Genomic DNA, 12,705 nt, shown 5'->3' with positions numbered 1-12,705 from the left:
GTGCCAATCAGGGGCCAGAGCGGGGGCGGTGCGCCTCCCTCCCCCCACTTATGTTCCAGCCACGAAGCCCCGCCCCCGTTGCATACGTCACTCACGCCTTATAAAAGTAAAAGCACCCCCCACACACACACACCCCCGCCGCGGCAAGTGCTGAAGTTGGGAAGAAGTTTTTGCTCACTGGCGACTCCCTGAACGGGTCGATTCGTGAGGAAGGCGGAGCTCATCCCGTTTCTCAACCCTCTCTTTCTCCTTTATCTTCTTTAGTCTCTATCCTGCCTGCCGGGAAACATGGTAAGTCGTGGGTCGGGTGCTCCTGCAGCCTCACCTCGGCTTAGGTTCTGGGGATTTTGGTGCCTTGGGAAAGTAAAAACAAGGCTGGTTAAAGCGTAATGCGTGTTTCCTCGTGGGTCTTGGGAAGGCACGCAGTACTGTGTCCCGGGAGTGTCAGCTTGGCCCGTGGGTGCCATGCAGCGTGCATAGCCCTGGCACCGAAATTTGTGGGTGCCCGGCCCCTTCGTGGGGAATTTTGTGGATGCTCGGCACCCCAGGGAGTTGGCACTGTGTCCTACGCGTGTTGGCAGCCAGCCGGGTCTCCCGGAACACGTGTGTAGCGGGAAAGCCGGTCATGGGTGTGGCTGAAGGGCGCCAGGTTGAGATCTCGTGTGAATGGGGAGGTGTGGCGAGTCGCCCTTCCCTTCCCGTCGGGAGATGGCCCCTGGCTATTCTTTCCTGAGCATCGGCTGCGCTGGAGCTTTTCTCTTGACTCCTGCGACAGGACAGCGTCCTCCAGCGCTTAGGAAAACAAAGACAAAAAAACATAGCACTTGCGTGTAGGACGTTGAGATCATAACGCGCATACACGTGTCTGCTGGGCTGATGTCTTGAGGAGCCGCATCCAGGCTCTTTCCGCACGCCAGGGGTGGGGTGAGCAAAAATTATGCTCTGAGGTTTAGGTATATCTGGCCAGGATACGCAGGTCTATTGCCAGCTTCCTCATGTATAGACATCCACTCCCACCCAATGGGCGAACCCAGCTCTGGGAAACTTTTCTGAATCTCGGTTTAGCTGAGATGACGTGCCTTCTCTGCCTGAGTCAGGTTCTGGATACTGATAATCCTGGGGGAGAGGGCTTGGAGTATATTTGTTGCTCTCTCGCAGCTCTGTAGAGAGCCTGATAGGAGATAAGCCAGAAGCAGGGTTCACTGGTAGTCAAGGAGCCACAAGACAGGCCCAGGAGGATAATAGTATGCGCGAGAAACAGGGAGGGGTTGCTAGAAGCCTCCCATTACTCATTCTGAGAAATGGGTCTCCGTGGATCTGCAAATAAGCTCTTTCCAAAATCCTCCAGGCTGCGCAGTTATCTTGCTTTTGCAATGCTCAGCGGCAGGACGCACGCGACCCTTTTAAGCTCAGAACCACAGCTTCCTGGCACCATCTTCCTTCTTGACTTTGGATGCTGACTAAGATGCTTAACTCAGCAGGGTTCAAAAGATCTACACAAGCAGGTTGCAGAGAATGTGATGGAAGGGGCCTGTCGAAGAACCAAACTTGTGCTTGCTTATTTCGGCTGTTGGTTAAAAAGAAGGAAGTGCTGTTAACCAGAGAGCTTCTCCAAATCACAGCTTTCTAAAAACCGCTCTGTTTCCAAATGCCCATTGCAAAAGTACCAGCCTAAGCTGTGTGGGTAACACTTAAAAGGCAAGTTCCATTGGGCTTGGGTAGCATCTTGAAAGAGAAAGTGGCCAAGTTTGGATTTGCCAGCTGGGAGGCTTTGCTCTTGCAAAGGGATGCTGCACTTAAGGGGCTTTCTGCGGCATCACATAATGCCCAGCTGCTGGTGAAAAGGATGAAATCTATTTTAACATGTGCTGGAAGGTGTGGCAATTACAGCCAGAGTCAGGGGCGTAGCAAGGTAAATTGGTTCCCCGGGGGGAAATTTTTTTTTGTCACACCCCCTCCCCCAGGCATGGGAAAGTCAGGTGGTACCTGGTGCGGAAAATTTCTTGTCAACCCCCCCATTGATTCCCTCCTCCCCACAAAAATTGTTTTACGTTATTTCATATTTTCTTACAAAGGAATAATAACAAGTAATAAAAAAAAACTTATTTGTCTCCCACCCTCCCAGGCTGAAGTCGGGTTCAGGGCGGCTAACATCAGATACATTGGTATAAAAATCAAACAATAATTAAATTACCTCCTAAAAACATCCCAAAATCAAATTAAAGTCTAATTAGATGGCTTTCCACAGGGTTAGGGTTGGGAACAGTAAGTGTTCTCTGAACTGAAATTTCAGCCTTCGTGACATAGGAAAACAGCCAAGTGAACAGCTATTTTGGTGGAGGAGGGTCAAGATATTAACCGATATGCATGAAATTTCATATATAGCTATATAATCCCTAGTATAGTAAGATAAGACCTTCGGAGCAGGCATTTAAAAAATTCAAGTTTTTTTTAAAAAAAATATTCAACAACATATTTTTTCAAAAAAAATTGTTCCTTGATAATTTGTCACCCCCTCCATTATGGAACCCGGGGCGACCCACCCCCTCGCCCCCCCTTGCTACGCCCCTGGCCAGAGTCAAGGAAGGACCACGGAAGGTAGAATTTTTATAATTAAAAAATGGGTGTAGTAAAGCAATCAAGATATAGTTCCGGCGTCAATAAAAAAATAATAATATATGAGGCTGCTCATCAAGTAGTGATTTATTTACTTCATAAAGTTTATACTGTATACGTCTGGACCAGGGATGCCAACTTCAAAAAAATATCGGAGGGGGCGGGGCAGGTAAGCCCCACCCTGCCTTGGATCTGTCGTGCGGGTAGCATGTGGGTAGCCTTCTCTTCTGCCGCGTCCAGCTATTGCTGAATACTGCCTCCACTGCAAACAACCAGCTACAGCAAGCCTAATCTAGTCAGGAATTCAAGAGAGTTGGTTTCGAAACATCTACCCAATTAGCATGTAGATAGATGGGCACTCCTGAAGAAGCAAGCATTACAGCAGTGTTTTTCAACCACTGTTCTGCATTACAGACTAGGAACCACAACTCCCTTGAACTCAAGCTCCCCTATAATCTCCAGGCCTTGCCTCCCCCCCCCCCTTAATCAAGGGAAGAGCTCTGAGCACAGGGCCTGCATTGCGGCTGTTACAGTCGGGCATCTCCCTGTGTAGATTATTAAAAGAAGGGAAGCAGAACAGGCTCAAACTGAAGATGCTATAAATGTAACACTGTTAATCTTAGAATATAGTTGATGGCAGGGATAGCCCTTAATGTAACAAACAAACAAAGTATTTATTTTTGGGTGGGTGTTATTGGGTGTTTTTTTTTGGTCTTTTTTGTTTATTTTTTAATTTTTTATTTCAATACATTTCCAGAGTTTACCAAAAAAAGTAAATAAAAGATACATAAGATAGCAACACAAAAGGATATCATGCAAAACATTGAAGAAAAAAAATCAAAAAATCAGCTTACGAACAGAAAAAAGGGGGGGACCCTAAACAAGACAGAAAAAAACATTTATCAACAATAACATTATTTAAGGAGCACAAACCATAACGTGAATAATCTATACACAACATTATAAGAAGAAATTACTTTGAGTTCCTTATTCGTTTCATTGACTTCCCACTATCTCTTTGCGGTTTCAACTCAGCTGTTACATTTAAATACAGTAGTCTGTAATTAATTGTTTGTGCAGATAGGATGGAAAAGTTTCTCTTTCTGTGAAATTAGTCTAAACACAACCAAGTGTCATTATAGGAGGTGTTGTTGTTTTTGGTCATTTATATTTATTTTTGTGCTTTCCTTTTGTATCTTTCTGCTGTAAACTGCCCTGTGATCATCAGATGAAGGGCACTGTATAAATTTAATAAAGAAATAGAAATATAAAGGTAAAGGTAAAGGTAAAGGTCCAGTCAGGACGACTCTGGTGTTGCGGCGCTCATCTCGCTCTATAGGCCTAGGTAGAAATAGAAATATACAAATATAGCCAATAAAGGGAATTTTGAAGTCCAGATGGGTTACTGGGTGACTTACCTATTTCCATCAGCTCCAGCCAGGAAGGCCATTCATCATGGATGGGAGTTGTATCCCAGCGATATCAGAAGGATGCCATGTTAGATATTTATTTATTTAATTTATATACCGCCCTATACCTGGAGGTCTCAGGGGGGTTTACAGAACAAAATCAAAAATGTAAAACCACAGAATATATAATCAAAATAAAAACAACAACCCAATAACGCCCCCCCCAAAAAACCACATTTTAAAAGGGCAAAGGATGTCAATCAAATCAACCAAAGGAAGGCCTGGTTGAAAAGTTTTATGAAGGTGCCAGGTGAACTTCCCTGGGGAGAGCATTCCACAAATGGGGAGCCACTGCAGAGAAGGCCCCGTTCTCATGTTGCCACCCTCTGGACCTCTCGAGGAGGCACACAAAGAAGGGCCTCCGAAGATGATCTCAGAGTCCGGGTAGGTTCAGTCCTGAGCCACTTAAGGCCTTATAGGTTGAAAACAGCACTTTGAATCAGGCCCGGAAACTAATTGGTAGCCAGTGCAGTCGGACAAGGATTGGTGTAATATGCTACCACAGGAGTAGACTATTCAAGCATGGTAAAGGTAAAGGGACCCCTGACCGTTAAGTCCAGTCGCGGACGACTCTGAGGTTGCAGTGCTCATCTTGCTTTACTAGCGGCGTTTGTCTGCAGACAGCTTCTGGGTCATGTGGCCAGCATGACTAAGCTGCTTCTGGCAAACCAGAGCAGTGCATCGAAACGCCGTTTACCTTCCCTCCAGAGCGGTACCTATTTATCTACTTGCACTCTGACGTGCTTTCGAATTGCTAGGTTGGCAGGGGCAGGGACCAAACAATGGGAGCTCACCCCGTCGTGGGGATTCAAACCGCCGACCTTCCGATCGGCAAGCCCTAGGCTCAGTGGTTTAGACCACAGCACCACCCGCGTCCCTTCAAGCACTGTAGAAATGTCTAAAGAGACTTCCTGGTGCTGCACTTGAGGAAATGAGTCTTGGAAATCGAAGCCCTTAAGGTCTGGTGAGCTAGTCCAAAACAGTGTACAATTTGCTCCTCATCTTCCTCTCCGCAGTCCACCCTGGTTTCCAAAAATCACCAGCTTCCAAATCTCCATTGCCGACTGATAACCTGCAGCCACATCCCCTTGTTAGTGTTTTTTTGCCCCGATTACTATGGGCTGTCCATAACCCTTTGGCCTCTTATCTTATTGTATGACTAGGTAAACAACTCTGCACAGCTGCTTCTGCCGGGAACTCCTCTGTATTAAGGGGTCTGCACTTTTAACCATTGCTGAGACCTATCCAGCCATGGTTTCCAAATGCCTGAGATGTTCAGTGACAACAACCTAGCCTGGCCTTTTGCTGAGCTGCAAACACTTCGCTACTCTATGGATGTACATGAATCATCCGAACTAGTAATGAGATTTCAAATGTGTAAAATATGTGGACAATGGACTTCCAGCAACAAGCAGCTGAGATATACGAAGGACCAGGGCATTGCCCATGGCAGAAATTTGCCTACAATTGCACATGCCAATTTTTATTCATAAATAGATGGTTTTTGTTTTTGGGCAAATTAAGATCACGAGTCACTGCATGGTGCTGTGAAGCATCCCCAGCAGCCTCAAAGTCCAAACAGTTTAAAATTAAGATTTTAGAAAGGTTGGGGAAGGGGCAGGAGATTGGGGGGGGCATTGCAGAAGTACTGGAATTTAGGCCTACCCCTAACAATACACTTAAAGGGACCATAGGAGTCTTGTAAACATAATTCTCCCTGGAGACACTGCAGTGTACTCTTTGACCAGGACAGTCACTTGTTCATTCATCTCTGTGTCTGCATATTCTTCGAGTAGTGGTGCTTAAGGGGTAAGACTGTTGCAAGTGTATACAGTGGTGTAGTGGTTAAGAGCGGTAGACTCGTAATCTGGGGAACCGGGTTCGCGTCTCCGCTCTTCCACATGCAGCTGCTGGGTGACCTTGGGCTACTCACACTTCTTTGAAGTCTGTCAGCCTCACTCACCTCACAGAGTGTTTGTTGTGGGGGAGGAAGGGAAAGGAGAATGTTAGCCGCTTTGAGACTCCTTCGGGTAGTGAAAAGCAGGATATCAAATCCAAACTCTTCTTCTTCTTCTTCTTCTTCTTCTTCTTCTTCTTCTTCTTCTTCTTCCTCAGTCTACGAAGAGCCCTGTTCATGAACTATTGGGTAAACAAACTCCGCAAAACCAGAAGTACAGTGGTGCCTTTGGTTACGAACTAATTCGTTCCATAACTCCGTTCTTAAACCAAAGCACGCTTTCCCTACTGAGGCCTCCCATCACAGGTGCCCTTCCACCTTTCAGCTTCCGTGGCAAAGTTCGCTAACCAGAACACCTACAGACTCCGCTAACCCGGAAGTAGTACCTCAGGTAAAGAACTTTGCCCCAGGATGAGAACAGAAATTTTGCGCTGGTGGAACGGCAGCAGTGGGAGACCCCATTAGCTAAAGTGGTACCTCAGGTTAAGAACTGTTTCAGGTTAAGAGCAGACCTCCGGAACGAATTAGTTCATAACCAAAGGCACCACTGTACTTCTGGTTTTGCGGAGTTATGGAACGGATTAAGTTCGTCAACCGAGGTACCAGTGTATTAGGCTTCATGCTTCCAGGTACTGCTTATTCACTTGACTAGTCTTTTCCACAAGGAAATGCCCAGTACATGGAAGGATGATATATAAATGCAAACCTCTTGTTCCTCCTTAAGCAGCACCAGCCTAGCTGAAGAATATCGGGCAGGGAGACAGATTATAATGGCTAGAGTACCTTCAATAAGTACAGACTCTCCATATGCATTACTGGCTAGAACATTACCCATTAAGCTTTTAAGGCCAGGAAATAGAGGCACATTGTCTTCAAAGAAGGACAGAATGCAAAACGTGTCCTGCTTTGCATGAACAGTTCACAAATTGCTACCATAGTTGAATTTCATCTGACCTCTCCATCTTGTTTCTCACACTGGCTACACAATCCTACTTAATGTCTCCTTGAATGACGTCCACTGCATTCCTCTGGAATTAAAACTGCCATCTTGTGCATATTTACATGGGATTATTAAGCAAGAAGGATTCCAGCATAAGGGTTAGTATAGCCTTGAAATTCTTGTCTTCAACAAAAGCACAGAATGCCTCTGATAAGTTCTTTTAAACAATCTGTTGCAAAAACTTCACCACCGGTTGTCTTGAGGTTTGTACCTTTCCCTTGAAAGACCAAATATAGACGTGGGTGGCGCTGTGGGTTAAACCACAGAGCCTAGGGCTTGCCGATCAGAAGGTCGGCGGTTCGAATCCCCGCAACGGGGTGAGCTCCCGTTGCTCGGTACCAGCTCCTGCCAACCTAGCAGTTTGAAAGCACGTCAAAGTGCAAGTAGATAAATAGGTAAACAGTGTTTCCGTGCAGTGCTCTGGTTTGCCAGAATCGGCTTAGTCATGCCTCAGCCAGTAAAGCGATATGAGAGCCGTAACCCCAGAGTCGTTCATGACTGGACCTAATGGTCAGGGGTCCCTTTACCTTACTAGTCATATGGGGTCCAAAGGATTAATTGGGACATAAAAAGGTAAAGGTAAATTGGGGAATACTTCCCCAAACACAAAGGCCAGCTGTGTAAACTGCTTTGAGGTTCTATGAACCAATTTGATGTGTTTCTTTTAACAATCAAGTGGTATATACATTTTGCAATAAAATAAAATAAAATAAATTAGAAACTGCTGAGCTCATTGAAGTTGTGCTGCCCATTTAAACCTCTAAATAGGATTAATGGCTTTAAAATGGCCTTCAGAAATGAAACTCACCCTAACCAATTCCTCTGGCTATTTATATTGTATGGTGAAGAACTCCAGATTTGAGGATTAAAGAATACCTGGAATGAGCACTGCTAATATTGCCCATCCAGTAGACTGCTATTCAGGCACCAAGAAAGAGACAACATTCTAATTTTGAATGTTTGTGGAGATGGGGAAGTCTTGATGTTTCAAAGGTGAAAGGCGAGGCATATCAGTTGAAGCTGCAGGAATTCGATTTTGAGTTCTCTTCAGGTGGGCGGGTGCTGTCATGAGACACGTCTCTGTTACCAATGGTCAAACAGAAGCATAAATTGGGAACACGTTCTCTACTGAAAATTTTTGTTGGGCTGCCATATTTCCAGGCAGAATTTCTGAAATGTGGTGCTTTGTCCTGGATCTTGAGGGGGGGAAGTTCAACCACTTCAGGGGTCCCCCCCCCCAAAAGCTTTTTTTTAAAAAAATATGGCAACCCTACTGAAAAGAACTCCAAATATCAACATCTCACTTATGAAAAGAGGAGTGTATTTTTCACATATCCTATTTCTAAGTCAATGAATTGTGGCTGACTTTGCTTTCTTGCTGTTGGGTCTTCATAATATTCTACAAGTCATCAGTAAGCACGCAGTTTCTAATAACATGTATTTCAATTCTAAAGGGGCAAGAAGACTTCCTTAATGATGGGGGTTTATGAATGGACTATTCTGTTGCATGAAAATTACATAACAGCCTGCTAGTAACTAGGGCTGCCGTATGTCTGGTTTCCCCTGGACATTATCAGGATTTCTTTTCCCCCGAAATAATTTTTATTTGGTATAACAAATATAGAATTATAACAATACAAAATACATATCCATATTTAGAATTTCCCACCTTCCCCTCCATGGGTCCTATTGTCAACCTTTTAAACTGCATATTATTTCATAATCCATATTTTATATCTCTCCATTTTGTCTGTAATGTTTGCCACATTACAAGTAGCAAAAGACATGACACTTCCAATGTATTATTGGGATTTCAAAGATGGAATTGATGTCGGGGGCGGGGGTCCAAAAGTCTGCACTTTGTCCTGGATCTTAGGCAAGATTGTGGGTGTTTTTGTAAAAAAAAACAAACCCCAAAACTCAACAAACTTTGGGATGTCCTGGTTTTTACTTTTAGAAAGATGGCAGCCCTACCAGTAGCTAAGCAGCTAACTAGCAAAGATTTGCTAATAATAATAATTACTAATTACTAATTTATACCCCGCCCATCTGGCTGGGTTTCCCCTGCCAGAAACAGTGGCTAGTGCCTTTGTGAAAACTGCTCATTCATCTCTGCAATTCTGGAGGCAAGTCAGATGCCTCCACTTCTGAAGTACAGGTAGAAGATAAATGAGGCTGCTGCAATTAGCGGCCCAAAGTCACCCTGTGAATTAGTGGATAAATAGTTACAGGTTGACTTGCACATTAGTTCAAGCTGCTGAACCGTACCTTGCCCACGGGGGGGGGGGGATGGTTAATGTTTTCTAAGAACAGGTCACGCTTAATTTCGCAAAGTTGAATTTGCATGGGAATGGGTGGTAATAGATTGACATGTGGGGAAAATGTCCAGTGGTGACTGGTCCTTCAGCCCGAAACCTCCCTGAGAGCTGTATTTCTGCTAGAGCTACTACTTACAGCTGCTTCTTTTCACAGCGCGAGTGCATCTCCGTCCACGTTGGCCAAGCCGGAGTCCAGATTGGCAATGCCTGCTGGGAGCTCTATTGTCTTGAACATGGCATCCAGCCTGATGGGCAGATGCCAAGTGACAAGACCATTGGGGGAGGAGACGACTCCTTCAACACGTTCTTCAGTGAGACGGGAGCTGGCAAACACGTCCCCAGGGCCGTTTTCATAGACTTGGAGCCAACTGTGATTGGTGAGCATACAAACGAGACATTCTACAGGTGGTGATGTAGCTTAATACCCTCCAACATTTCTCCAATGAAAATAGGGAATAATAATAATAATAATAATAATAATAATAATAATAATAATAATAATAATTTATTACTTATACCCTTCCCATCTGGTCGGGCCTCCCCAACCACTCTGGGCAGCTTCCAACAGATGTTAAAAACACAATGAAAGACCAAACATTAAAAACTTCCCTAAACAGGGCTGCCTTCAGATGTCTTCTAAAAGTCAGATAGTTGTTTATTTCCTTGATATCTGATGCGAGGGCGTTCCACAGGGCGGGCGCCACTACCGAGAAGGCCCTGTGCCTTGTTCCCTGTAATCTCACTTCTCGCAGGGAGGGAACTGCCAGAAGGCCCTCGGAGCTGGACTTCAGTGTCCAGGCTGAATAATGGGGGTGGAGACATTTAAATTACCATGTATTTAAAGCCCATTCTCCTCCCCTTCCCCCAAGAATCATAACAACTGTAGTTTCCCCCTCACAGAGCCAACATCCCCAGCACCCTTGACAAACTACAGTTCCCACGATTCTTTGGGAGAAGTCATGTGCTTTACCTATACGGTGGGCATGCTGCCCAAATATCCTCAGAAGCCTTAGACATGTGTTTGTCCTGGTGTACAACAGATTTGATTCCCCAAGGGCAGATGGTCTTAGATACCTTTTCACCTGGGATCGCTTCTCTCCGCAGATGAGGTGCGCACTGGCACCTACCGCCAGCTCTTCCACCCTGAGCAGCTCATCACTGGCAAGGAGGATGCTGCCAACAATTATGCCAGGGGCCACTACACCATTGGCAAAGAGATCATTGACCTGGTCCTCGACAGGATACGGAAGCTGGTGAGTTGATCTCTGCAGCCTGCGAGACTGGGGGGAGGAAGTCTTCAGGGGCTTCTAAACACGACAGGAAAGGCGTTTCACAAAGCACCCATTATAAATGGAGGAAGGACATTTCTTTAGTATGTTCCTCCTTGTTTCCCCTGTTCCGGATGTGAGCATGGTTGTATCAAGAACAGCACTGCCTGTGTTAAGAGGGAAAGGCCAGCTTTTCAGGAATATACAAAACCCTTTAAAAAAAGAACAAATGGGGACCCCTCAAAGCATACAAACAAACAAACAAACAAATTTTATTTGTATCCCGCCCTCCCCAGCCAAGGCAAGGCTCAGAGCGGCTAACATCATAAAAACAACACAATAAGTGAGGACTTGAGTGTGCTTAGAGTCCATAGAATTCTGGATGCCAGAAGGAGGAGCAAATGTAAAAGCAAAGGGGAGAGGGGAATGGAATGGCAAAGGGGGAATCCTTACCCCCCCACTCCTCTCACTGCAACTTTTTGTTGCAGGTTTCACTTTATGTTCAAGCTGTATTAAACTTTTGGGCTGGGGTTTTTAAACCTCTCTCTTCCCAACAGGCCGACCAATGCACAGGTCTCCAGGGCTTCCTGGTCTTCCACAGCTTTGGTGGGGGCACCGGCTCTGGGTTCACCTCCTTGCTGATGGAGCGCCTGTCCGTTGACTACGGCAAGAAGTCCAAGCTGGAGTTCTCCATCTACCCAGCTCCCCAAGTCTCCACAGCTGTCGTCGAGCCCTACAACTCCATCCTGACCACCCACACCACCCTGGAGCACTCCGACTGCGCCTTCATGGTAGACAACGAGGCCATCTATGACATTTGCCGCAGGAACCTGGACATTGAGCGCCCCACTTACACCAACCTCAACCGCCTTATCAGCCAGATTGTGTCCTCCATCACGGCCTCCCTGCGATTTGACGGGGCCCTCAATGTAGACCTGACAGAATTCCAGACCAATCTGGTTCCCTATCCCCGAATCCACTTCCCCCTGGCCACCTACGCCCCAGTCATCTCTGCCGAGAAAGCTTACCATGAACAGCTGACGGTAGCAGAGATCACCAACGCTTGCTTTGAGCCAGCCAACCAGATGGTGAAGTGTGACCCTCGTCACGGTAAATACATGGCCTGCTGCCTGTTGTACCGTGGGGACGTCGTCCCCAAAGACGTCAACGCTGCTATTGCCACCATCAAGACCAAACGTAGCATCCAGTTTGTAGACTGGTGCCCCACTGGGTTCAAGGTTGGTATCAACTACCAGCCCCCCACGGTGGTCCCCGGGGGCGACCTGGCCAAAGTGCAGCGTGCCGTCTGCATGCTGAGCAACACCACAGCCATTGCTGAGGCCTGGGCTCGCCTGGACCACAAGTTTGACCTGATGTATGCCAAGCGTGCCTTTGTCCACTGGTACGTTGGGGAAGGGATGGAGGAAGGAGAGTTCTCGGAGGCCCGGGAGGACATGGCTGCCCTAGAGAAGGATTACGAGGAGGTTGGGGCAGACAGTGCCGATGGGGATGACGAGGGCGAAGAATACTGATTTCTCTTTGTATCAGTTTGTTTTCTACTTCTCGCTCCTGTCTCCTTCTGGACGCCTTCTGCTTTCCATTGTGTTAGACTCATTAAAAAGAAGCATTTGGTTGAAAGCAGTCTTGTTCCTTTCTTTATAGAACAAACCATGCCCTGTACTTTTGAGTTGTAGGCCTGGGTCCAAGATTCAGCATCGGAGACCATGTGTCTGTGCCCTGTCCTTTAGAGTTGCATAAAGGGTCTGTAGGACTAGGTCCTGCTATAGATGATGTCAGCTGAGAACATGCTTGTTGAACGAGTGGAGCTGGACCGGCCAGGCTCTTAGGGTTGGCAGAGCTTGAATGTCTTTGCACCAGAACAACACAGGCATTTGCAATGCACTGAAGCATGCAAGGGCACTGGCCTCTATATTTGCAGCACTTTAGCAATTCTTTTCTCCTACTGGGGCGGCATGACTCCACTTTCCTGCTTACGGATTTGATGCTGAGAAACCTGGCCACTGCATCAACAAGATTCCTCTGGCCTGCTCCAAAGTAACACCTTTAAAATGGTATC

At 46.2% G+C, this 12,705-nt stretch overlaps 1 protein-coding gene across 1 annotated transcript; it reads left to right on the top strand.

Moving 5' to 3' along the window:
• Positions 1 to 273: 273 nt before the first annotated feature.
• Positions 274 to 12,266, top strand: LOC117040796 (tubulin alpha-1C chain). Its single transcript, XM_033138801.1, has 4 exons — positions 274 to 291; positions 9,515 to 9,737; positions 10,465 to 10,613; positions 11,186 to 12,266. The coding sequence occupies exons 1-4, from the start codon at positions 289 to 291 to the stop codon at positions 12,158 to 12,160; spliced, it is 1,350 nt and encodes a 449-aa protein (XP_032994692.1). The 5' UTR covers positions 274 to 288; the 3' UTR covers positions 12,161 to 12,266.
• Positions 12,267 to 12,705: the final 439 nt, after the last annotated feature.

Source organism: Lacerta agilis, chromosome 2 (genome assembly GCF_009819535.1).
Source record: "Lacerta agilis isolate rLacAgi1 chromosome 2, rLacAgi1.pri, whole genome shotgun sequence".
Classification (NCBI taxonomy): Eukaryota; Metazoa; Chordata; class Lepidosauria; order Squamata; family Lacertidae; genus Lacerta; species Lacerta agilis.
Note: the sequence above shows the minus strand (reverse complement) of the source record. Positions and strands in the feature narration are given on the sequence as shown.

Coding starts and splice junctions, on each gene's coding strand:
- LOC117040796 (XM_033138801.1), top strand. Junction 9,738..10,464: donor CTTGGAGCCAACTGTGATTG/GTGAGCATACAA, acceptor TTCTCTCCGCAG/ATGAGGTGCGCACTGGCACC. Junction 10,614..11,185: donor TCGACAGGATACGGAAGCTG/GTGAGTTGATCT, acceptor TCTTCCCAACAG/GCCGACCAATGCACAGGTCT.